This window comes from Oryx dammah, unplaced genomic scaffold (genome assembly GCF_014754425.2).
Source record: "Oryx dammah isolate SB20612 unplaced genomic scaffold, SCBI_Odam_1.1 HiC_scaffold_11, whole genome shotgun sequence".
Taxonomy (NCBI): Eukaryota; Metazoa; Chordata; class Mammalia; order Artiodactyla; family Bovidae; genus Oryx; species Oryx dammah.
The window spans coordinates 18670630-18698196 of record NW_024070195.1 but is presented as its reverse complement, the minus strand read 5'-3'; the positions used below and the strand labels follow the sequence as shown (position 1 = coordinate 18698196).

The following is a 27567-nucleotide window of genomic DNA, read 5'->3' as shown; positions in this document are numbered from 1 at the left end:
GTCTTTAAAGGACATTGTGTGGATTACTATGATTGTTGCCTTTTAAAGTAATTCAGAAGGCAGAAAGGAATGTCAAACACACTGAATTTTCCTTTTTCAACCATTTTGGAGATAATGTTCGATAAAATGTGCAGCCCTATTTGAAATTAGTTTATTCTGCCTCTACACATTCTCAGAATTACGAACTCCACATGTGGGTACAAGGGAATTTATTTTTCTATCATTTAATTAATGTCTTCTACCATCAAGGTAATGTTTATTATTTCGTTGAGTTTTGTGTTCCAGAATTTGATGCAGAGACAAATATCCACTTACCCTCTTCTTGTTGACTCTGATTTTATAGACTTGGATTACTCCCTTTCACTTCTCTTCTTTTCGGACAGAATAATTATAAGCTATTTTCCTTGCCCCTTGAAGTGTCCTTCCTTGTACTTTTTTTAGCTCAAGAATCGCTTTGTTGAGCTTGTGACCAAAACTTTATGCATTTACTCCAAGCTAAACATCAGTACATGAAAACATCACCACATTTTCTGTTTTTCTGTATTCTTTCTTCTGATATGCTGAGCTGCAATTTCGTTTTGGATCCACACTTTCAGTCATAAGAGTCAATGGAGTCAGGACATAACCATTAGACCAATTAAGTCAGACAGGGAAAGACAGATATCACGTGATACCACTTATATGTGGAATCTAAAATATGATCCTAATGAATTTATTTACAAAACAGAAACAGATTCACAGATACACACACACACACAAAACAGCAAATTTATGCTTGCCAAAGAGGATAGCAACTGGGTAGGGGGAGATAAATTAGGAGTTTGAGATTAGCATATATACACTATTATATATAAAATAGTATAGATCCCTGCAAGGAGATCAAACCAGTCCATTCTAAAGGAAATCATCCTGAATATTTATTGGAAGGACTGATGCTGAAACTGAAGCTTCTATACTTTGGCCACCTGATGAGAAGAACTGATTCTTCAGAAAAGACCCTAATGCTGGGAAAGATTGAAGGCAGGAGGAGAAGGGGATGACAGAGGATGAGATGGTTGGATGACATCACTGATTTGATGGCCATGAGTTTGAGCAAGCTCTGGGAGTTGGTGATGGACTGGGAAACCTGGTGTGCTGTAGTCCATGGGGTCCCAAAGAGTCAGACATGAATGAGTGACTGAAATGAACTGATATATAAAACAGATAAACAACAGGGACCTAATGTATAGCACAGGGAACTATATTCAATATGTTATAATAACCTACAATGGAAAAATATGGAAAAGAATATGTGTGTGTGTGTGTAACTGTTGTATACTTGAAACTAACAAACCATTCTAAATTAACTATACTTCAATAAAAAATGAATTAATCTATGTGGATTAATCTAACATGTCTAATCCGCTTTGAGGGCAGCACTGTTATTCCTGGTTTTTATAAAGGATAGTAGAGAAGTAATTAAAAAGGAAACTGGTTTCTCTAGGAGAAATGAAAAGACTTGAGTTTGGTTGTATTTCCTCTTTCCCTTCCTTTCTTCCTTTTTCACTTGGCCATACTGCCTAAGCTTCCACAGGGCTCTATTATAGACCTTATTCCTTTTGCATCAGGGCACTTTATTGATGATGTGTGTATATTTCTATGTGCTCATTAGTCTGTAAGCAACTTGCAAGAAACCTAAATCTCATTTATATCTTATATGGCCTCATTGGCTCTCACATACAACTGAGCCTCAGCGAATATAAAGTTGTATTTTATGCTTTATGAAGAGTGACTTCACAACTTGGACAACATGAAATATTATCATGTGGAATGTGTTAAATATTTGCGCTCTGAGAGAGAAGTTTCCATTTGAGAAATAGAAGAGGTTCTTAAGACAAAAGATGAAAACGTTTTCTAGACTGTAAGGGTAATCGTACGCTGCGATAGATTATCAGAGAAGGAGGTGGGATCTCCACCCCTGGAGATTGTAAATGACTGGGCAGAGAAAACATCCGCGAGAATGACTGAAGCAGTAGACCTGTCCTGAGGCAAACAGATAGACAGAAAGACAAATGGTCCTGTGATTCTTTGATTACTTGGCCTGGAGAAGAGAAGACAGAGGGAAGACGTTGAAATGACTTCAAATATGGAGAACAGTCCCTATTGCCTTCTATAGGAGAACAAATTGAAGGAGCTTATCCTAACATCTTAAAGATTTGGGTTATGTTTTAGAGTTAAGGATTTTAAAACATATGTTGTGAAAATCCTGTGAAAACCTGCAAAATAAAAGATTGATTTATGTGAGATACGGAGTTAGCTCTGATTCTGTTGCAGTAAAAATATTTTTGATGTTACTCAGAATGGAGAGAATTGTTTTAATATATTATTTTCAGTGTATAGCATTCTTTTGGGAAAGGCAAATTGCTAAAAGTAGTATTTTCAAGCACCAAGCATCATCACTGCTTCATGGCTAGGAGGAGAGAAAAGAGATATTAGGTGGGAAATCTTGCCCTTCTAAATATCTGTGCAGGATTGTTTTGTTTTAATCAATACCAGAAGGTGAGGGGGAGGCTGGGACACAGCCCTGCTCCTCTGGGTCAGCCTTGTTTTGGTCACTGAACCTTTTCCCAGTGAAAATGTAGAAGAATTGGGGGCTACAAAAATCTTGTCAATACAAGGGGAACCAGAATACCTATAAAAAAGAAATCATTAGGAATTTGATTGTAATTTCAACATTCAGCCACATGATGTCACAATTGGATTTTGATTTTCACTGTGTGTTTGTCTCAAATTACAGATGAAGGTGTTTTCAAAGCTGGAGAGGAGAGATCAGAAACGCGGGGGGCAGCTGAAGTCCAAGAAGATGAAGACACTCAAGTTGAGATTCCAGTGGACCAGGTAGCCACCATGCCTTTAAAAAGACCTGTGAACCAATGACTACCATTTTCTTTCAAGTTTTGTGGGATGCTGTTCTCATGCAGATATAAGTTAAACCTTCTCAGGTGCTAGCTATGTGACTGAATGACCTTAAAAATAAAACACCTTCAGTTTTTCCTAGTAGTTCTACAAAGAGAAGCCATTAGGGCAGTCTTTATTACAGAAAGTGGTATATCTTTAATCAACAGCACTGAAGAATGAGGTGGGTTGGAGTCAGGTATGAGAAACAGAGTGAGAAGGTTTGATACAAAAGAGTATTGGCTTGGGGGTTTATCTAGAATAAAAAGTCCTCCATTTAGAACAGCAGTTTGAAAATGCTGTTGTCTTCTGTCCTTTAGGGTCCTTGAAATGGCTATGGCTGGAATTTGTTTTTCGTGAAGGAATTGCTTACATAAATGCAGCTCAAATATTTGCTAAATGTGTATTGATTTTCTTTTTTGGCCACGGGAACACTGTGCTGTAGAAGTGTGTGTGTGTGTACACACATGTTCTTAGAGAAGAGACTAAGTAGTATTCATTCTGGCTAAATGACACAAGAAATAAAAGTCATTTAGGCTTTTTAATACAATTCAGTCAGGTTCCTTACAATTCTAAGTGGAGGATTGGAATTTAAGTGAGGAGGGGGAATTCATAATCCCAGGCTCAAGGGAATACAAAATCACCAGAAATTGCCACTTGTTCTCTGACTATTATGTGATGTTTCCTTTTCAAAGAGCAAATTTCACAATCCAACAAATTCCATAGATGATGTTCTCAGTTGTGTTTGTCTTAACAGTGCAGTAGTGAAGTTACTGCCTGATTATCCCACAGGCATTTTCTGTAAGCGTCGCCTTCCTGATGAAAAGCTTAGTGTGTTAAAAATCACACACATTTCCAAAATCCAATTTATTACCCAGGATTAGCTACAACTAACAATTTTTCATAAACTCCAGTTGTAGGTATTTTTTCCCTGAGGGAAACTGGGATTTTAAGTCTTCGGTGAAGCTATAATTAAATATTATATTTTAAGACAAAGAAGAGAAATCATCACGTATGTACAACACCCAATAGCAGTGGGAACCAAGACTAATTTATATCCCAGAGTCAAAAATGCCAAATATCAAGGGAAAGTCATAGCATTATTATGGAAGGGAGATCTCTCTGTTAATCACTTTTTTGTAATCTGTGATAGGTATTTCTTTGCTTGTGTATTTCTTTTCACCGGAAAGAGGAGGGGATGTAGGGGAAATTGATCTCAATAATACTTGAACAGCCTTGGAAAGAGTCCACAGAGCTTGATTTCTTATTTGACACAAGAATGCTAGCCTATTAAAATACAAGTATGCAAGAGAGATTGATTAAACAGATTGCTAAAGGCTGGGCAATTTCAACAAATTGATGTCAGTTTGAAGAAAAGAAAACCAGGTAACAAAAGGTCAGAGTAGGTTTTGACCTATTTAGGTATTTCTTTGAACCTATTGGTAATGGAGCTAGGATTGTCTAGCTCAGGGGGTTGGCACGAAATGCTTATGAGGTCAGGTCTTAGAGTCATTCTCTCTGTGGCCTGGTAATCTTTGCCCAGTAGATCTTTGCTCTAAGCAGCTATGTCATAAATACTGTGAAAAACCAAGTGAGAGTGTGGAGACATTAGTGTAAAGCTGATCATAGTAAGAACAGGAAAGAAAAAAGTAGAAGTGTTAGTCATTCCATTGTGTCTGACTCTTCGCAACCCCATGTACTGTAGCCTGCCAGGCTCCTCTGTCCATGGGATTTTTCAGGCAAGAATACTGGAGTGGGTTGCTATTTTCTTCTCCAGGGGATCTTCCCTACGTAGGGATCAAACTCCGGTCTCCTGCATTGCAGGCAGATTCTTTACCATCTGAGCCACCAGGGATGCCTAGGACCTGCCCTAATGGTGATGTTCGTGAAGCAATAACCACAATTTATTCAGTACTTACTGAATGCCAGGCACTGTACTGGGCACTTTTAGCTCATAGAATTGTGATGAAAACCCTGTAAGGTAGGTCTTATCACCTCCACCTTATATATGAAAAGTAAGCTCCTACAGGTAGAATTACTTGTTCATCAGTTGTACTGTTAAGTAGAAGAATTGGGATTTGTATCCAGGTCTAACTTCAAAGCACAGAAGTGATCTGAGGAAAGAGTATTAAATGCCCTCCTCGCTGCAAAAAGTTAGTTATTAACCCAAGAAAGGGAAAAAACTCTTGCATAAGAAAGGAAATGTCCATCATATACTCCTGGGCTCAGCTATTTCCTTTTGGGGCCTCCCTGGTAACTCAGCTGGTAAAGAATCCACCTGCAACGCAGGAGACCCTGGTTTAATTCCTGGGTTGGGAAGATTCCCTGGAGAAGGGAATCTTCTACCCACTCCAGTATTCTTGGGCTTCCCTGGTGGCTCAGACGGTAAAGAATCTCCCTGCAGTGAGGGAGACCTGAGTTTGATCCCTGGGTTGCGAAGTTCCCTTGGAGGAAGGCATGGCAACCCACTACAATATTCTTCCCTGGAGAATCCCTATGGACAGAGGAGCCTGGCAGGCTACAGTCTATGAATAAAGATTTGGACATGACTAAGCACAGCCTGGAGAATCTCAGGGACAGGGGAGCCTGGTGGACTGCCATTTCTATGGGGTCGCACAGAGTCGGACATGACTGAAGTGACTTAGCAGCAGCAGCAGCATCAAGCACAGCACAGCAGCAGCAAGGACAGCACAGCAGCAGCAAGGACAGCACAGCAGCATATATCCTTTTGGGCCATATCTGCTTAATTTCTTTGGACTTGTTTCTCATCATCTCAATGGTTCATGTTGTAACTTTAGTCAAAGGACCATGAAGAAGGGTGTGTGTGTGTGTGTATGTGTATGTAAATATCAAGTCCAAATTGGCCAAGTACTTTATACATGTCTGAAAAACAGATCTAGTTTCAGAAGTAAGGATTAAGGCCTCTGTTGAGAGGCAGTTCACCACGGATCTCTGGTGTTTTTGCATGTTTTGTGACTTGAGGTACAGATTGCCTTTGTTCAGGACTGCTTTATCAAGGATATTTGCCTAGTGAACAGCCTCCAAACACAGATAGTGACTTCCTCTGGAACAGTCATTCTCAACTGAAGGTGATTTGCTTCCAAGGGGACATTTGACAATTTCTGGGCACATTTTTGCTCATTATAAATGATCAAGTGCTACTGACCTCTAGTGGGTAGTGTGCAAGGAATCTGCTCAGTATCTTGTAATTCCTCACAACTTGACTGTCCTCACAACAAAGAAGGATCCAGTCCAAAATGTCAACAGTGCTGGGATGAAAAAATTCTGGTTTGGAGCAAAGGCTAGGTTTGTTTATGGTTCAGTTTAATAAAGATAATACCTCCCTATAGTGCAAAGGTCAGGCAGGTTTACTGTCCATTATAAAAGATGTGGCGCCATTGAATTGGGAGAGGGCAATGGCAGCCCCCTCCAGTACTCTTGCCTGGAGAATCCCATGGATGGAGGAGCCTGGTGGGCTGCAGTCCATGGGGTCGCTAAGAGTCGGACATGACTGAGCGACTTCACTTTCACTTTCCACTTTCCACTTTCATGCATTGGAAAAGGAAATGGCAACCCACTCCAGTATTCTGGCCTGGAGAGTCCCAGGGGTGGAGGAGCCTGGTGGGCTGCCATCTATGGGGTCGCACAGAGTCGGACACGACTGAAGCGACTTAGCAGCAGCATCGGCAGCCATTGAATTGTATGCTGAACACTAGTTAAAATGGTAAATTTTTATGTTATGTTTGTTTCATGACAATAAAAATATTTGGAAAAAATGATTTGGATTGCCTAAGCTTGGGGTTCTTCTGCTGTAATGCAAGCCACCATGTGTATCGCCCCCTTCACAATGCCCTGTGGGAACGAGCCTTGGGCAGTAGGTACAAATGCCAGTCCTCTGGCTACTGCCGTTGCTGTGAGCAGTAAAATCCTTTGTCTCTGAGCCAGTAGTCTCTTGTCTTCTGCCAGCATCCATGGAAAGATGGCAGGCTAATGTGTCAGCTTGTTGAGTATGGTAAAATTTTAGATCTCTATAGCCTCTACATCCCATCTGGCTTTGTGTTTGTGTGTTTCAGTGTGTGTAATGGGGCGTTGTGTACCAATTTCAGCTAAATCTATGTTTGAGCTCTGTCCCAAGGTCTAGATGCCTAATTTTTTTTAGAGACAAGTTGACAATCCTGGATCTAATACTGCCAAATCGGTGGGAAACTGAGGAATATCACATTCCTTCATGGATTTGGGGAGGCCAAAACCAACTTCTTTTCTCAAGGCGGAGTTTAGGTCTCATAGGAATAAAATACTGTTTTAAAAAATAATTTTTTGCATGCACATTGCAAATCAATCTGGTTTCCCATAAGCAGTGAAGCAAGTGCCTGATTAACCAGTACCTGTGGTTGTGTGCCCTGGCACTGATGACGTATGTGTCAATATGCTCCATTTACAGACTAATGCTTTTCCAAGCTAAGGAGGCAAGAAATGAGACTGTTCCATTATAGATAAGTAAACTGTCTCTAGTAGGTAAAGATCAGGCAGGAGAAGCCACCATCTCAAAGACACAGGCAAATAAATACCTATAAAATAGGGCGAGAAGCAATTATATTTTGGATTTTGTGCCATTTGAGAAATGAGAGCAGAAAACATAGATAGTAACTTCAGAGTGGTCTTGGATTGTTTTATAGCATTTTCCATCCATTTGTAGTAGATTTTGAGTGAGAAAATAGCAGCCCACTCCAGTTTTTGTGCCTAGAGAATCCCATGGACAGAGGAGCCTGGCAGGCTACAGTCCATGGGGTTGCAAGAGTCAGACACGACTTAGCAACTAAAATCACTAAAACCAGTAATAAAATGAGAATTGCAAGATTTTTTTTTATGGTAAATAGTTTCTTTAAATGACATTTAAGCCAGCATCATGAACCCAGAAGCAGTGAAAGCTTTCTTTTTTTAATTGGAGTTTTGATATATACTGTTTTCTTATTGACTGATTTAAAACTTGATAAACCCTTAATAACAAAGTTGCACATACAGTCTTCTAAAAAATCAACCAATCTAACAAAAATTATAACCAAAATTATGACAAAAATAGCAACCACTTGCCCCAGCCTTTCCCACCTGGCTTCCTGCTCTACAGATCTGATTTGAGCTATTAGCTATTTCTCATGGAATACATGGCTGTTTCTAAACCACGTGTTCTCTTCACTCTATTTTAATACCTCCGAGATCTTTGAGCCTTACAAGTGATGACATGTCATAGTTTAATTGGCATTTTAAAAATTCTAAGACATATAACATAATAGAGATCCTTCTAATTGGTGACATCTTAAATATCTTATTTTACTTTTCAAATTTAGATATTATTTATTAATTTTACCTGTAACGATGATGGAAGATGATTATTTAGATCTCTTACCAATCCCTGCCTCTCCCCTCCCCCCACCAAATCAGGCCATATTCACACACACACCTTTCTCCTTCTTTCTTTACATTCTAGTTTTATAATAATTTTTTTTTCCAAATCAGTGCTCTATCTGCACATTATTTTTACTCTGGAAGTATTATTTTAGCTGAGCCATATAGGATAGTCACTTTTTCTTTCTCGTGTAATATTTCTTCCTCCTCCCTATTTTAGTAATTGCCTATGTTTAAAAAAATTTTTTTTTCTTAGTTCTCTAAGTTTTCATTTGGTTAGTTTTGTCATTTGTGTAGCTATTTCCAAGCCATCTGCAAACTACCAGGACTGGTACACAGTGACAATAATAAATAAATCTCAAGTTTGTCTTTTCCTATCTGCCTCGGTCATCAGGCTGGTTAGTAGGTTTTCGGATCTAGTTTTTGGAATTCTCCTGGTATTTTTCTTCCCCATCGTTTTGGGAAGCTCCTTTGCTTCTCCAGTGGGTGGATTCCCTATTAGGTTCTGCATCTCCCTCTTTCATGGTCATACCTTTGCTGATTTTGTGGAGCTCACCTCTAGCAGCTGCTTGGGAAAAGCTTCACGGGAGGCACTGTCATTTCTTGAGACTCTGCATGTCTGAAAATGTCTTTTTTTTTTTTTTTCTTTACTCAAACTTGATTGTAAGCAGGACTAGATATAAACTTGTAGGTGAGACATAGCTTCTCTCAGAATCCTGAGAGTGTTGCTCAACTGTCCTTCCCATTTAGAATGGTTGGGAAGTCTGATGGCATTCTGTTTCCTGGGCCTCTGTAAATAATCCTTTTTCTATCTCTGGAAGCTTTTAAACTCTTTTCTTTGTTCTTGGTGTTCTGAAAATTTTCAGTTACGTGCTTTGGTGCAGGTCTTTTTATTTATTGGACTGGGTACTTAATGGGCTGTTTTATTCTGAAAACGTTTATTTTTCAGTTCTGGAAAAAAATATTTCTTAGGTAATGGTCTTCTTTCCATTTCTCTACCTTTCTTCTGGAGCTCCAAGTATTTGGGTATAGGACCTCCTATATCTTTATGGATTTTTTTTTTTTTTTGCTATTTTCTCAACTTAAAAAAAATCAACAAGCTTCAGAATTTATTTTCCATCTATGGATTTTTTTCAAGCCATTGTAGTTTTAATTTTTAAGAACTCTTTCATATTCTGTGACTGTTCCTTTTTATAGCATCCTATTCTTGTTTTATGTATGTGATATCTTCCCTTCTCTCTCCAAGGATTAATCTATTATTTTAAACTTTCTTTTCCTGAACTATGTTTCTTTTTTTTCCCACTTATTTCTTTCTACCTCCATGATCTCTGTTTCCATGTTAGAGGTTCTCCTTGGCTGTCTGGTTAGACTTTTAAAAAATTGCAATATATTTGACATGTATCATTGTATAAATTTAAGGTGTATATTTGGTTAGAGTTTAGAGTGAAGCAGCTAAACTCTAGTTTAGTTTAGGGAACTCTGTGTGCATTGGCAGAGCTCATCAAGCTAATGAAGTTTCACTCTAGTGGTTGATTTTGCTATATTTCATTGGCATACCTCCAGCTTTCAATATCTGTGTTATTCCTTTGCGTTGATCTGTTTCTGTTAAGTAGAATCTTTCAATCTCTTGTCATGATGGTGTAAGCTTGGCTGTGAGCATTTTGGGATCTGACTGTGGGAAGGAGGCATGCATGGATAGCTTAAGTGAAAGACTGTTAAATAGAGAGGTTTATTCTTCTGGGTTTCAGTTTGGTGCCTTTGTTCTCACTATGCTTGAGTCCAGCCTCTCTATGGTTCAACATCTTTAAAGAATAAGCCTCCTTTATTTCTCCAAGGGCAAAAAGGGTGTCTTGGAAGCCTACCTCCTCCTTTCAAAGACTCTAAGCCAATCCACCTGTTTCTAGTTACGCTTTATGCCCCTTCTTTCGGAGATGGATGGTGCCTCCAATCCCTTCTATAGTTTTTTCCAACATGCAAAGCTTACTTCTTGGCTCTCCCTCCCTTCCTACAGACTCAAATTTTAGCTTCCTCAGTTCTGCTGTTATTGGCCCCATATCCACTGGCTTAGACAGTTTCCCAGGTTTGGGGGCTGTTATTTCCTTTTCAGGCTCCTGAGTCCCCAAGGTTCGTCCCTTTCAAAATTTCCCTTACCTAAATTTTAGATGGGAATCAGAAGACAGCTAAGAAAAATACCCCACACATTTGTTCAATCTGCTGTGTTTAACCAGAAATCACTTTCACACTAATTCATCACCGTGAAAATAAACTGTCTTCTTAGTCTCTGCACCTTGGATGACAAACTGGCAGCCTGTGACCAAGCTTCTATGAGAATCTTTTTAGCTGGCACAAGGCTTACAATACGGAATCTCCATAGCGGGCCTTGTATGCTCTATCTCTCTCTCTCTTTTTTAAAAATTCTTTATTCATCCATTTTTGGCTGTGCTGGATCTTTGTTTCTGCACAGCTTTTTCTCTAGCTGTGGTGAGTCGGGGCCTACTCTCTAGCTGTGATACACGGGCTTCTCATTGTGGTGCTTTCTCTTGTGGATCATGGGCTCTAGGGCATGTGGGCTTCAGTAGTTGTGACTTGTGGACTCAGTCGTGGTGGAGCCCGGGCTTGAGAGCACAGGCTCAATGTCTGTGGTGCACGGGCTTAGCTACTCTGTGGCATGTAAGATCTTCTCGGCCCCAAAATTGAACCCATATCTCCTACACTGGCAGGCAGATTCTCTACCCCTGAACCACCAGGGAAGCCCTGGGCACTCTTCTGTTTACCACAGGTCTCAGTACTCCCTATTACCTCACACCGGTCCTGAATTACACATTTATGTTAATTGCCCAACCCCTGGGGGCATTTGAGTTTGTGATGCGTGATCTACACACACAGAACACAATGGCATTTTAAAGAATCTGCAGCCTAGAAGCTATCACCAGAAATAGGAGGCTTGAAGTGCAGTTATGCTCACTGACATAGTTTTGTCCCTTTTAGAGAATGAGAGGTCACTTACAGCTTCCCTTATGAATGATAAGGTCAGTAGAGAGCTTGCTTCTGTTACTTGTTCACATGCCATAAGACACACAGAAACATGAAGAAGGCTGTTGCTTCTGACCAGACCCCTAAATCTATTTAAGTGAAATGGATTTATTAAATCAGTGAAATGTGTTTATCCATTCCTTAAGAGGTTACAGAAAATCCTAAATGAACTTTTTGGTCAGTCAGCTCAGTCGCTCAGTCGTGTCTGACTCTTTGCGACCCCATGGACTGCAGCACCCCAGGCCTCCCTGTCCATGAGCTTGCTCCAGCTCATGCCCATTGAGTCGGTGATGCCATCCAACAGTCTCATCCTCTGTCACCCCCGTCTCCTTGTCTCCTTCTGCCTTCAATCTTTCCCAGCATCAGGGTCTTTTTCAAGGAGTCAGTTCTTCACAATGGGTGGCCAAAGTATTGGAGTTTCAGTTTCAGCATCAGTCCTTCCGATGAATATTCAGGACTGATATATTAAAATAAGGGCTTCCCAGGTGGCTCAGTGGCAAAGGATCTGCCTGCCAATGCAGGAGACGGAAGAGACGCAGGTTCAATCCCTGGGTTGGGAAGATCCCCTGGAGGAGGAAATGGCAACCCACTCCAGTATTTTTGGAGAATTCCAAGGACAAAGGAACCTGACAGGTATAGTCCATGCTGTCACAAAGAGTCAGACACAACTAAGCAACTGAGCACGCTCACAAGAACTACAATATTAAAATAAGAATTATAAAATGTTGAGAATCAGAAGGGAGGTGGATCTTGACCTCTTTTTTTTGCCATGGAAGAAACAAAGCCCCTTACTGTAGTGGGAAAAGCCACTTCCCCACAGCCTGCGGGGGCATAGGTGGAGGCCTACCTACACTGTTTGGCGTTCTGTCTGAACACCTCAAGGAACAGAAACTGGGAGATAACGGGCTTCTATTTCATTCCAATCCCAAAGAAAGGCAATGCCAAAGAAAGCTCATACTACTGCACGATTGCACTCATCTCATACGCTAGCAAAGTAATGCTCAAAATTCTTCAAGCCAGGCTTCAACAGTACGTGAACTGTGAACTTTCAGATATTCAAGCTGGATTTAGAGAAGGCAGAGGAACCAGAGATAAATTGCCAACATCCACTGGATCATCCTAAAAGCAAGAGAGTTCCAGAAAAACATCTACTTCTGCTTTATTGACTACCCCAAATCCTTTGACTGTGTGGATCACAACAAATTGTGGAAAATTCTGAAAGAGATGGGAATACCAGACCACCTGACCTGCCTCCTGAGAAATCTGTATGCAGGTCAAGAAGCAACAGTTAAGAACTGGACATGGAACAACAGACTGGTTCCAAATCAGGAAAGGCTATATATTGTCACCCTGTTTATTTAACTTATATGCAGAGTACATTATGAGAAATGCTGGACTGGTTAAAGCACAAACTGGAATCAAGATTTCTGGGAGAAATATCAATAACCTCAGAAAGCAGATGATGCCACACTTATGGCAGAAAGTGAAAAAGAACTAAAGAGCTTCTTGATGAAAGTGAAAGAGGGGAGTGAAAAAGTTGGCTTAAGGCTCAACATTTCGAAAACTAAGATCATGGCATCTGGTCCCATCACTTCATGGCAAATAGATGGGGAAACAGTGGAAACAGTGACACACTTTATTTTTTCAGGCTCCAAAATCACTGCAGATGGTGACTGCAAGCCATGAAATTAAAAGACGCTTGCTCCTTGGAAGAAAAGTTATGACCAACCTAGATAGCATATTAAAAAGCAGAGATATTACTTTGCCAACAAAGGTCCATCTCGTCAAGGCTATGGTTTTTCCAGTAATCATGTATGGATGTGAGAGTTGGACTAGAAAGCTGATCGCTGAAGAATTGATGCTTTTGAACTGTGGTGTTGGAGAAGGCTCTTGAGAGTCCCTTGGACTGCAGGGAGATCCAACCAGTCCATCCTAAAGGAAATCAGTTCCAAATATTCATTGGAAGGACTGATGTTGAAGCTGAAGCTCCAATACTTTGGCCACCTGATGCAAAGAGCTGACTCATTGGAAAAGACCCTGATGCTGGGAAAGACTGAAGGCAGGGGGATAAGGGGACGACAGAGGCCCTATGAGATGGTTGGATGCCATCACTGACTCAACAGACAGGAGTCTGAGTAAACTCCAGGAGTTGGTGTTGGACAGAGAGGCCTGGCATGCTGCAATCCATGGGGTCACAAAAAGTTGGACACGACTGAGCGACTGAACTGAACTGAACTGAATTATCTCACAAACGGAAACAGGTTCCACCTGAGTGGAGGGCTGCTCAGCCTCCACTGCCTTCACTGAAACGAAAGAATTGTATGCAAATGGCCTTTTTAGCTTCAAGTCAACCTCCTCTTAGTGAATTGTATTCTTATTTGGTGCTGCAGGCATCTCACACTGCAGGAAGAGTTAAGATGAGGATGCTCTGGCTTCTGAACTTCTCTGTGCATCATCACCGAGGCTTTTTGTGACATCCCCTTGGTCAATCTGTTTAATTGATAGGAATGGTGTTAAAATGGTGTTAAAACATTAAACTGTAGCCTTCTGGAATTTCTGATGTAAGTGAAAGAAGATAACATTTACTTGCAAAGTGAGAAAACTTAATGGGATACGTTTTTTTCAAAAATAGCTATCTAAACATAAATTCTCAAAGTATTAGGTCTTATCCTACTAGTGTCTGGGCCTTTGTGGAATTCAATGGGTCTAGGCTAGTCAGCTGTCAGCGAGTGGCCAGGCCAAACATTCCCTCTCTGTGTGTTACAGTGTCATATCTATGAATAGAGCCACTTTTTTTTTTGTAGGTCATTGTACTTCAAACCACATCCAAACCATTTCCCCCTACCTTGTGAAAGTAAGCCTCTGAAAGCTGAAAACAGGAAGCAGTACTTTGCTGTCATGAAAAATTGAAACTGATTATTTCCAAACACCTCATCCAGCTTGGGTAGGAGATGATTTCAGTCTCCATGGGAACAGAAATACAAGAAGTGCAGTAACTTCTTTACTTTCAACATCTCTGCCTGAATTCTGCCATCAGATCTACAGAAACACCTATAACAAATCCTACTCCCAAATTTCAAAGGTAGCAAATGTTACACCGAGAAATGGACATCTAAGTTGGTATTTTTATTGGGGGGGTAGTGTTCCGAGCTCCAGTTTCTAGGTCTAGGATGTTTCAAGGCTGGAGCAGGAATGATAGGCAAGAATGGAGAGGGTGTTTGGTTGTTTAATAGCAAGGCTTTTAAAGTTTCAAATACATTTCTTGGGGAATTCTGATATAAATATAAGAAAAATCAACATTTACTTCTAAAGTGGGTGGGACATCAGCTATAGGCTCCATTTAGATGCTTTTCCCATTTCTAATTTTTGGTGCCATGGTTACGGTCAAAGGTGTGATGTGAGTTTAAAGTGTAAGTTATCTAAGCAGTCCCATCTGTCTATGAAAATGCCTTCCAAGTAATTGATGCTTCCTATATTTTGTGGCTTATTTCCATATGATTTCCATATTCCATCTTCTTTCCTCTTACCACTCAGGAATCCTAAGTTAACCTTTGTAGCTGAACGCATATTATCTTGAAAACCTGAATACTTATGGTTTCCCCTGAGCCATCCGTGCTTGGATGCAACCAGCAATAATAAGTATCAGACCTCTTCTGTCTTGCCATACAAATCAACCATTTTCTCAGGATGGGCTCTTACAAAATAAATAATCAGGTATGCATGTAGGCAAATGCAGGCAAAAAGGCACTTGGAATATCAACACTGGTGTCATGTTAAGGAGAAAATCTAATATAACTTTTCTAGTAACTATTAAGAGCAATTGTTTCTGATAGATAACGTGAAGAAGGTAAAAGTCTCAACTTACAAAATCTTCTATGTTTAAGGGTACATGTTTTCAGTAACTGTCCACATATGTGTAATATGTCTGATACTCTAGCTGCACTCTGGATGTTCTTGATGTCAGTGAGACTGAAATTTATCTGCATGATTTGTGTGATCATTCTGTATATCAGTTTAGTGAGTGTAGAGGGTGAGGTATAATGAATACCTTTTCTTGACTCCAGTGAAACGTAAGAATTGTGCTTTATACAGAATACAGTATTACACAATTACTCATAGGCATGAGCTAATCTTGAAAGGTCAGGATGGAGCAGTTTTCAGTATCTACCTGAAAACTGTTCTCTTCAAATTTTAGTCACAAATTGGCTAAAATTTGACATAAACACCAAGGGCGAAGATCTTTAAGCATAGGTAAAAATATCTTCCTAGTTTATTGCCTTGGCAATGATGTATTTCTTTTTTATAAAGTGACTCTTAAGAAAGAGTGGCAGGGTGATGTAATTAGAATAAATCTTGCAGAGCTGTCTTTATGGCTGAACATTATTCTGTCAACAGTGCTGTGCTTAGATGCTCAGTCGTGTCCGTGTCTTTGTGGCCCCGTGGACTGTAGCCCGCCAGTCTCCTCTGCTCATGGAATTTTCCAGGTGAGAATGCTGGAGTGGGATGCCTTTTCCTACTCCAGGGGATCTTCCTGACCTAGGGATGGAACCTGCATCTCTTGCATTTTCTGCACTGGCAGACAGATTCTTTACTACTAGCACTACCCAGGAAGCCCAACAGTCAGTCCTATTTTCTCCCAGTTTTCAATTAAATCAATATTTTTAACTTAAAAATATGATTTTTATCTCAGTTCAGTTCAGTTGCTCAGTCGTGTCCGACTCTTTGAGACCCCATGAATTGCAGAACGCCAGGCCTCCCTGTCCATCACCAACTCCCGGAGTTCACTCAGACTCACGTCCATCAGGTCAGTGATGCCATCCAGCCATCTCATCCTCTGTCGTCCCCTTCTCCTCCTGCCCCCACTCCCTCCCAGCATCAGAGTCTTTTCCAATGAGTCAATTCTTCGCATGAGGTGGCGAAAGTACTGGAGTTTCAGCTTTAGTATCATTCCTTCCAAAGAAATCCTAGGGCTGATCTCCTTCAGAATGGACTGGTTGGATCTCCTTGCAGTCCAAGGAATTCTCAAGAGTCTTCTCCAACACCACAGTTCTTTTGGGGGGTGGTGGTATATTTATGATCTTGCCTGTTATACATGGATTAGAGCCTCAGAAAACTAAGATCATGGCATCCATTCCCATCAGTTCATGGCAAAAAGGATGGGGAAACAATGGAAACAGTGAGAGACTTTATTTTTGGGGGCTCCAAAATCACTGCAGATGGTGACTGCAGCCATGAAATTAAATGATGCTTGTTCCTTGGAGGAGAAGCTATGACCAACCTAGAAAACATATTGAAAAGCAAAGATATTACTTTACTAACAAAGGTCCATCTAGTCAAAGCTATGGTTTTTCCATTAGTCATGTATGGATGTGAGAGTTGGACTATAAAGAAAGCTGAGCACTGAAGAACTGATGTTTTTGAACTGTGGTGTTGGAGAAGATTCTTGAGAGTCCCTTGGACAGCAGGGAGATCCAACCAGTCCATCCTAAAGGAAATCAGTTCCAAATATTCATTGGAAGGACTGATGCTGAAGCTGGAACTCCAATACTTTGGCCACCTAATGCGAAGAGCTGACTCATTTGAAAAGACCCTGAGGCTGGGAGAGATTGGAGGCAGGAGGAGAAGGGGACAACAGAGGATGAGATGGTTGGATGTCATCACCAACTCGGTGGACATGAGTTTGAGTAAACTCCGGGAGTTGGTGATGGACAGGGAAGCCTGGTGTGCTGCAGTCCGTGGGGATGCAAAAAGTCAGACACAACTGAGCGACTGAACTGAACTGAAGTGCCCTCTAGGGACCAGCATCAGTGCACCTGAGCTGTTGGAAATGCCAAGGCTTAGAAGTGCTGACTCAGAATCTGTGTTTAACAAGATGCCAGGTGATGGAGAAGCACTGGCTTAGAAGACAGGAGACTGGAAGTAACTGTTTAACATGGTGTTGAATTTGGGAGGTTGCTCCATACATTATCTTGGGGAAATAGAACAGTCTCGTGATCATAAAAGTGTTCATATCCCTCTGTCTCTATTGGTGGGGTTTTGAACAAGTTTAACTCTTTATGCTTCAGTTTGCTTGTCTGCAAGTTGGGATGAGAATAGCAGTTTCCTCAAATGGTGGTGAGGTTAGTGTAAGGCAAGTGTAGAGAAAAAGAGAGCTAGCAGGGCAGTCAGGCAAGAAAAAGGAAATTTATTAGAGGGAAGCTAGAGGGTGACTGGCCCTTCAGGAGAACCAGTATCATCCCTTTCTGATGGGGTCTCTCTTATACTCTGCCAATGAAAAATTCTCTGAAGGGATGGTTAATTTTTAGCCTGTTGTTGAGTCCTGTGGTCACATAGCTGGAGGTCTAGAATTTCGTGGCCTCGTAGCTTTGAGAAGGTAGGCGCCAGTGAGGAAACAGAATGTCGTTTGGGCAGTTTGGTCAGTCTCAAGGATCACTTGAGATCACTAAAATGATCACTTGATCATTTTGTTCTTTGTTTGTGAGGTCAACATAATGAGCCATCTCAACAATGAAACCCCATGTGGGCCCTATCAGTGGGTTTAAGTATGATCGTGCATAGGAAGTGCATGGAACATAAGAAGATCAGGTACGTGAGTCTTGTCACCATCATCTGTCCCTTCAGGCACACATTATACTGGCTTTTATCTGTGGGAGGCACATTTGGGTTTAGTTTAAGACAATGAATTACAGTCCTGTGGGAAATGGGGTGATGGACACAAAGATGGATAAGAAAGAACCCTTGCTTCTAGAAACTTCCAGAAGGCCTCCCTAAAGCTAAGGTTGATATTTCCTCATTATTCCACAGTCATTCCAAGCATTGTCTGAGGCATCTACTCAATAGCAATTCATGAAGCAAGGTCCAATGCTGTAAAGAACCTGGAATGTCAGGTCCATGAATCAAGGCAAATTGGAAGTGGTCAAACGAGAGATGGCGAGAGTGAACGTCGACATTCTAGGAATCAGCGAACTAAAATGGACGGGAATGGGTGAATTTAACTCAGATGACCATTATATCTACTACTGCGGGCAGGAATCCCTCAGAAGAAATGGAATAGCCATCATGGGCAACAAAAGAATCCGAAATGCAGTACTTGGATGCAATCTCAAAAACGACAGAATGATCTCTGTTCGTTTCCAAGGCAAACCATTCAATATCACAGTAATCTGAGTCTATGCCCCAACCAGTAACGCTGAAGAAGCTGAAGTTGAACGATTCTATGAAGACCTACAAGACCTTTTAGAACTAACACCCAAAAAAGATGTCCTTTTCATTATAGGGGTCTGGAATGCAAAAGTAGGAAGTCAAGAAACACCTGGAATAACAGGCAAATTTGGCCTTGGAATGCGGAATGGAGCAGGGCAAAGACTAATAGAGTTTTGCCAAGAAAATGCACTGGTCATAGCAAACACCCTCTTCCAACAACACAAGAGAAGACTCTACACATAGACATCACCAGATGGTCAACACCAAAATCAGATTGATTATATTCTTTGCAGCAAAAGATGGAGAAGCTCTATACAGTCAACAAAAAGAAGACCAGGAGCTGACTGTGGCTCAGATCATGAACTCCTTATTGCCAAATTCAGACTTAAATTGAAGAAAGTAGGGAAAACCACTTGACCATTCAGGTATGACCTAAATCAAATCCCTTATGATTATACAGTGGAAGTGAGAAATAGATTTAAGGGACTAGATCTGAGAGTTAGAGTTCCTGATGAACTATGAAATGAGGTTCGTGACATTGTACAGGAGACAGGGATCAAGACCATCCCCATGGAAGAGAAATGCAAAAAAGCAACATGGCTGTCTGGGGAGGCCTTACAGTTAGCTGTGAAAAGAGGAGAAGCGAAAAGCAAAGGAGAAAAGGAAAGATATAAGTATCTGAATGCAGAGTTCCAAAGAATAGCAAGAAGAGATAAGAAAGCCTTCCTCAGCGATCAATGCAAAGAAACAGAGGAAAAGAACAGAATGGGAAAGACTAGAGATCTCTTCAAGAAAATTAGAGATACCAAGGGAACATTTCATGCAAAGATGGGCTCAATAAAGGACAGAAATGGTATGGACCTAACAGAAGCAGAAGATATTAAGAAGAGGGGGCAAGAATACACAGAAGAACGGTACAAAAAATATCTTCATGACCAAGATAATCACGATGGTGTGATCACTCACCTAGAACCAGACATCCTGGAATGTGAAGTCAAGTGGGCCTTAGAAAGCATCACTACGAACAAAGCTAGTAGAGGTGATGGAATTCCAGTGGAGCTATTTCAAATCCTGAAAGATGATGCTGTGAAAGTGCTGCACTCAATATGCCAGCAAATTTGGAAAACTCAGCAGTGGCCACAGGACTGGAAAAGGTCAGTTTGCATTCCAATCCCAAAGAAAGGCAAGGCCAAAGAATGCTCAAACTACCACACAATTGTACTCATCTCACATGCTAGTAAAGTGATGCTCAAAATTCTCCAAGCCAGGCTTCATGGTATCTGGTCCATCACTTCATGGGAAATAGATGGGGAAACAGTGGAAACAGTGTCAGACTATTTTGGGGGGCTCCAAAATCACTGCAGATGGTGACTGCAGCCATGAAATTAAAAGACGCTTACTCCTTGGAAGAAAAGTTATGACCAACCTAGATAGCATATTGAAAAGCAGAGACATTACTTTGCCAACAAAGGTCCATCTAGTCAAGGCTATGGTTTTTCCAGTGGTCATGTATGGATGTGAGAGTTGGACTGTGAAGAAAGCTGAGTGCCAAAGAATTGATGCTTTTGAACTGTGGTGTTGGAGAAGACTCTTGCAAGTCCCTTGGACTGCAAGGAGATCCAACCAGTCCATTCTGAAAGAGATCAGCCCTGGGATTTCTTTGGAAGGAATGATGCTAAAGCTGAAACTCCAATACTTTGGCCAGGGAGGCCTGGTGTGCTGTGATTCATGGGGTCGCAAAGAGTCAGACATGACTGAGTGACTGAACTGAACTGAACTGTTTCATATCACACAAAGCAGAGGATAACAGTACACTGAGATTAGAGTTTGAATGGTGTTCTGAGGGTGCGGATAAGGAGTGACAACTGGCCTGAGGGGACAAGGATGGCTTTGAGAGAAGGTGGGTCTATCAGAGGGAAGGTAAATCCTTCCAGGCAAAGGTAGAAGGAATGGGATGAATGGCTACTGCCAACTTGTCATTACAACTGAAAAGTCGTCCATTGCTGAAGTGCACACGCTAATCTATGGAAGTCATCCTTTTTTGATATTTCTTGCTGACACATTTGTATTACTTTTAAGAGTGAATAGAGTTCAGAGACAAAGAAAACCATTGAATGGTAAATTTGTCGTAAAAAGTGCCTGACAGCGAACTCAGAAGCAAAGATAAAAGTAAGTAACTAAAAGCAAGGGTGATTAGTTTATGAAAATCACACCTAGCTGTCTCAATGGACTGGAAGTTGAACATCAGCCTGCATTTTACCTGTATTAAGCAAAAAGAGCAAGATGACTGCTGTGTCTTGCTTTATTTTATTTGTTTTCACTGTGAATGAGATTTAGAAAGGATACTGATCTAAGTGGCTCACTAGAATACAATTTCATTCGTGCAAATCCTATACCATACTATCTCACAGACAACCTCTCAACTCCTTCCATTCAGTGCAAGAAAAATGGAGTGGTAACAGTAATAAACACACACATATATATATGCATATATATGTAGCTTTTCCAGTTTATAATGGTCTTTCATGTGCATGATCTCATTTGGTCCTTACTCAATTCTGTGAGGTCATTATTTCCACCAGACCATAGCTGTCTCATCTTGCACAGTATATATTTTACACTGCCAGTTGACATCACCATTGTAGAAGACATCAGAAGGCAGAAATTTTGTCTAGGAACCACTGCCCACCCCCCACCCCCACCCCCCGCCTCGTGATCTTCTTCAAGTCTGAACACAGTCCTTTGGGATCCCAGGGGAATTGGCTCTTGCAAGAAGGAGAGGTGACATCATGTATGAGAGCTCTGCTTCCCTTCACTGTAAAAGGGACAATGTGATCGGACCTGGGAAAAAGGGCTCTTCCCTGCCTGTCTCTCTTCCTCCTTCTTCACTTTTTCAGGTTGAACTTGAGATTCTTACTCTCACCTTTTCTGTTTCTTTCTCCCCAGACCCTCTAACCCTGCCCTTTTGGTGCTGTGTCTACTCTCCTCTGTTGAAACTGTTAACCTCATCTGGATCTTGTAAGGTTCTTTGGGTGAGTGGCGGCGTGGAACGTGGGCTCCATGTACAGATCACCCCCGCTCAGTGAGCTGACACTGGCGTCTGGTGATGTGACTGTCCCTGTTTAGCTGGGCAATCAGCCAGTTTCAGCTTAACAAGCAGAGGCTCAGAACTTGGGGATTTTGAATAAATTAAATAGTTGCTGGTTTTTTTTTGTTTTTTTGATGAGGTGGAATGAGAGCACACTTAAAATGTAATGTGGCTGTCTATTAATGGACGCCCACTCTCTTATAGAAGCAGTGTTTTTTAAATTTTTTACCTCTTTGCAAGCCCTTACTTACTATGGTATAGATTTTATCCTTGTGTGTGTGTGTGTGTGTGTGTGTGTGTGTGTATAGGTATAAAACTCAGCATTCCTTCTGGGGATGATTTGATTGATGTATACACTGGAAACATCTTTAATAATTTAATGCTTGCTTCAAAGGAGATTACACCAAAAAGCGCATTGCTTTTCATTTATTCATTACAGATCTGTCATAGAAGCATTTTTTCTTTCTTTTCTTTTTTTTTTGCCCTGAATTGTAGTGTTGTAGTAATAGTAAATTTCGTACACTCAGGATATTTTAAAAGATTATACGCCTTTTAACTAATGTTATCGTCCTATTTAAATTGATCAAATTGGTATTTCAGCCCCATAATCTTGCATTTCTGAAAGTTGAGCTAACCAGATATGGCTTCTTTTGATGACTGCTAAAATAGCTGTGCTGGGGAAAGTCTAATAGAAATAATGGGGTGAAACAACACTTCTTGTTAGTAGTTGTGACAATAACAGCAAAGAGAACAGAGCCTGAATTTAGGGCTGAGTATCTCTGTCCATTAAAGGAGATTAGTGTATGTTGCAGCCCAGCTCTTTTCATTAAAGGGGAAAAAAATGAATATACATTTGGGAGTAAAGAAAGGAATAGGATGAGAAACTCAAAACCAGAAACCAACACTCTATCATTTGGCAACTTTTAGGTATAAATCCAGATGTCAGTAAAGGAAAACAGACTTTTCCCCATTGAGACAGTAGTAGTCACCTTAGCAGACTTTAGCAAGCTCTTGTAATATATTCTCAGAAGCAAGGGACCTATCTAGATTCCTGAATGATTACACTAAAATTTGAGTTTTCTGTTGTTTTTATTAAAGATTTTGTATTTAAAAAATGCTAACTTTTCTTTAAAACCAAAACCCAAAGTTGTTTTGAATAAGGCAAGTTTTGTTGTTGTCGTTTAGTGGTAAAGTCGTGTCCGACTCTTTATGATCCCATGGACTGTAACCCGCCAGACTGCTCTGTTTGTGGGACTTCCCAGGCAAGACTACTGGAATGGGTTGCCATTTCTTTCTCCAGGAGATCTTGCTGACTCAGAGTTCGAACCCTGGCCTCCTGCATTGCAGGCTGATTCTTTACCGTCTGAACTACCAGGGAAACCCTAAAGCAAGTTTAGGCATAGTAAAGATTACATTTTCCAGGAGACAAGTAGACAATTATCCAATTCTCAGAGATGATTTGCAAAGAAATCGTTTTATTCTTACTGGCTATTAGTGCTGTAATATTTCTGGATTTTGTCCTGTCCTGCTTCACATACTCTGCCTAATAATCTTCATAATGTTCCTTCCCTCGATCAGCTGGTCTTTAATAGAAATCCAGAAATGTTTTGTTCTCAGGTCAGTAATTCTTTAAACAGTAAAAGTATTATTGTCAGCCACCCTTGAGTGTGCTTACAGCAGCAACTAGGTAAATTATCAACTGCTTGTGTTATTACTGTGAGGAAGAATACAGGACTTTGGGACAAGATTGCCTTGGGTTTCACCTTAGCCCTGTGTATTCACCTGCTTTGTGATGCTGGCAGCACTGAGTGATTTCTCATTTTCCTAATTCATATAATGGGCATCAGAAGCCTATTTCGTAGGGTTCCCAGGAGGGTTTTAGGAAATGATGAATGTATGAGGACTGAGAGTGACATTTGGCTCTTACGGGTGATGGGCGCTTAGTGTGTTTGCTGCCTGCCTTTTGTTCTCCACCAGTAAATGCAGTTCATGCCGTCCTGTACAAATCTCTGTGCACAGATGTGTGAGCTCTGGCCTCAGGCCACCTCAGCCCACCTTGAGTTACTGCTCTTTTCGCCTGCCCCGCGATCACGTGATGTGTAAACTGCCCTGCTCTGCATTCTTTGATGTCTTTTCCTGTTCAAAATAATGTGTTGAGTTTTATCTGGAATTTTTAGTCTACCCTGCTCCATTTCCTCCCTTCTTTACTTCCAAAACTGAGCACATAATGGTAACTTACAAGAAGACTACTTAGAGCCCCATAAGAAGAATTTGGGGCTTCCCTGGTGACTCAGATGGTAAAGAATCCACTTGCAATGTGGGAGACCTGGGTTCCATCCCTGGGTTGGGAAGATCCCCTGGAGAAGGGAACGGCTACCCAGTCCAGTATTCTGGCCTGGAGAATTTATTCCATGGACAGAGGAGCCTGACATGCGACAGTCCATGGGGTCGCAATGAGTCGGACACAACTGAGTGGCTTTCACTTCACTTCACAAGAAGAATTTGGGCGGTTAGAGGAGAATGGACTTTCAGAGTTAGAAGGGAGGCCAGAGTTATTGCATCTCAAACCTTCATTTTCCAGATTCCAGAAGATTAAGGGACCTGTTCAATGTCAGATAGCTGGAAAGAGGCAGGTATGGGGTCATAACATAAAATAAATTCTATGTTCTTTCTACTTGATCCTTAAAAAAAAAAACAACTATTACTTTATTTATGGCAATGAAGAAATGTGGTAGGTTCAGGAAAGAATGAGAACAACAAATGCGAAAATATTTTATTATTATTATTATTTTTTAGGATCATGAAGTGCCAAGTGCTTTGGTAGGTACTACATATAACTTATTTACTCCCCATGGAAGTTTTATTACATTCTTCTTCTTTTTTTTTACATTCTTGTTTTACAAGTGGGGAATCTGAAATTCAAAGAAATTGGATAATAGTGCCTGGCCAAGACTTGAACCTGGGTCTTTCTCTCTCCAAAATCTTGCCTCTGGAATTTTGCCTGTTCTCTTTTAAAACAGACTTACATGTATCCAAAGAACAGTAAAAGCTCCTTTGGAGTTTATAAAGTACTTAAGCATTTTTATAGAAAGAACTTATTGTTTCTTGGCTTTGGATCTTCACGACAATCAATTTTTTATTTGCAGATATATAGTCAGCTTTCTTAGGCATTATGTGGAAAGCGGTCCACATTTTTTTTTTTTTTTTAAGAAAACCTGGATTCACATCCTTGGCATCGTGGTCCCCTTTTTTCACACTTAGAAATTTAAGTATATACCAAACACTAGTGGTGGGGATGATAACCTCTCCCCAAAGAATTTGTTTTTAATCTCCTCCTCTGGGCCAGACATTCCACTAAACATTGGCCAAGGATCTTATAGTTTAATTTTCTTTTTGCCATGGGGAGTAAGAACGTTAATTTTGGAGTCACATGCTTTGTTCTCATTCTGGCTCTTCCACTTAAAAGCAGTGGAATCTTGACCTAGATACTTGATCTCCCTGTACCTTAGTTTTCTCACCTGTAAAATGGGAATACCACCAACCTTATAGGATCATTGTGAGAGTTCAATGAGAAAATATTTGCGAAGAGTGGTATCTATAGCTATTCAGTAGAGGTTACACAGGACATACTGTATATGTGCAAACGTATGGAAGTTTTACTTGACAGTCATACTGTAATTATTATATGATTATAATGTGCCATGGAAAAATCTCTGGTCTGCTTCCTATCTTTATCCATTATTTCTTTTGATCCATCAGAGGCCAGCAGAAATAGTAGATGAGGAAGAAGATAGAGAGAAGGAAAACAAGGAGGTGGAACAGAAGGAAGACTTCTCAGGAATGAATGGTGAAGTTAAAGAGGAAAAAGGAGACCAGGAGGAACCTGAAGCTCCAGAGCAAGCAGAGGAGATCCTGGATCACAGGGAGGAGCAGGCGGGTTCTGCTGCTCGTATGAACGGAGGGACCGATGAAGAAAACGGCGAGGAACTGGGGCACGTTAATAATGAGCTTCAAGAAGCGGTGGAGGAGGAAATAAAGTCTCAAGGAGCTGGCAGTGGACATGAAGAGGTATTTCTATAGGATTATTTATAAGGATTAGCTATTTATAAGGGTTAAAGACAATACTGAGTCATTTTTTTTTCCTTGTAAATTTTATTGCCTCTGTAACTAAAAAGCTAAATATCTTTATTTTCATCTATTTTTCCCTCAGGCTGACTTGGACCCTCAAAGACCACCAAAACCAGAAGTAAAAATCACTAGTCCACAAGAAAATGATGACAACGAACAAAACAAGGATAATTTGTCATAGCATGGATGATTTTTTTTTAAAGGAGAGCATATTGAGTAGAAGAAAAATGAAGGATTAAATACTTGAAGAAGTATATAGCTATTGCTGAACATAATGTGACAATGTGGTTGAATACTACCTACTGAAATTTAAAAGTAGAGGCCTGACGAATGGGAAAGACTAGATAACTTTGAATAGCTACTAAAGGAGAGTGACTTCTTTTTATGAGCTGTGTTTTTAAAAGTCATGTAGAAAAATTAAGCGTAATAGAGGGGATTTTGCACTGGAAGACAGTTAGCCACTTGCCTTTGTAAAGATGAAAAAACACAGGACCATACCTGTTCTTGAGAAGTGAGATTATTGGATGGCAGCTTATGCTAAAGCAGTTATCTAAGAGGGCATAGAATTTTAAAAAGGGATAATAGGAATGCATGTACTATTTTTTTAAAGCAATAAACTCTTGAATAAACTAATTGCAGCTTAGTTTCAGAGATAATTTGAAGATGGCAGTAGACTGAAATGTTTCTGTGTCTCGTTGACATTCCTTTCTTTCTTCCTCCTTAACCAAAATCCACCTTAAAAGAACTAAAAGGAAAATACAAGATATTCATTTTGGAAGGAGGAAGTATTCACTCAATGTATTCTGCGACAATATTGTCATGCCCTTCCCTTAAGTACTGCAGATTTTTTTTTTTTTTTTTAGTACTGCAGATTTTAATCGTTGGCTTTAATGACACACACTCAGGAAGGAATTACAGAAAGGAACACCTGATTATATCACTGAGCTTGTCTGGGTGGTTTACAAATTCTGGTATCCTATGGATTTTAGCTGATCCAGTCTACCATTCCCAATAATACTCCTCTCTTCATATTATTTTATTAGAAAACTCTATATTAGGTATTCCAAAGATTGAATTTTCTCCAAACAGTTTTTTTTTAACAAAAAGAGCAAGGCTATGTAGTATGAAAAAAACCTAGGCTGTAAGATTTTATTACACCTTAGTTTCTCTTGCTTTTTATGTTATTTTTTATTAGAACTGCCCTGTCATATTTTTTCTCTTAGGGGTATTAGCAAACATTTCTTTTCATGGTCAGTTATATTTAGACTTTTAAGGAGATTCTTTTCTCTATAATTTGAAGCTATAGGATAGAAATTGTTGAAAAAAGTTTAAAAAGTGTCATAATGAAACCAGTTCCTGATTACAGTTCTAGGGTTAATTAAATTAAACCAGATTGCTTCATCAGGTATATGTAGGGGAAAAAGGTCATGTTAGTTTTCAGTTTTTAAGAGATGATGTAGTTCTTCCTTAAATATAAGAATAATATGTTTTCTCATATTAAAGAATATTTTTTGTTAGTTATGTAGAAATTTGCAATTTTAACTTCTTGTGCTTTCATAGAATTCATTATTAATGATGATTTTGAAAGATTTACCCCCCTCCAGGTTTCATAACCAATCATCTTGGAATTAAAGTTATATAAAGCACTCAATAATACTATAGAAAACTGATATATTTTTCTTAAAAGCTATTTTAATATTTTCCATAAATAGGAAGTATATGCAGTGACTATAACAGTATTGGAAAGAGATACTGATATACAGGTATATTAATTTAGG

The 27567-nt window shown here is 40.1% G+C and overlaps 1 protein-coding gene across 1 annotated transcript in view; it reads left to right on the top strand.

Annotated features, from left to right (window-relative positions):
• Positions 1 to 26637, top strand: part of DCDC2 (doublecortin domain containing 2) — a 141919-nt gene extending 115282 nt beyond the window's left edge. The window contains exons 8-10 of the mRNA XM_040249922.1: positions 2777 to 2877; positions 25421 to 25729; positions 25872 to 26637. Of these exons, the coding sequence (XP_040105856.1) occupies positions 2777 to 2877; positions 25421 to 25729; positions 25872 to 25970 (509 nt within the window). The 3' untranslated portion in view covers positions 25971 to 26637. The remainder of the gene's footprint in view (positions 1 to 2776; positions 2878 to 25420; positions 25730 to 25871) is intronic.
• Positions 26638 to 27567: the final 930 nt, after the last annotated feature.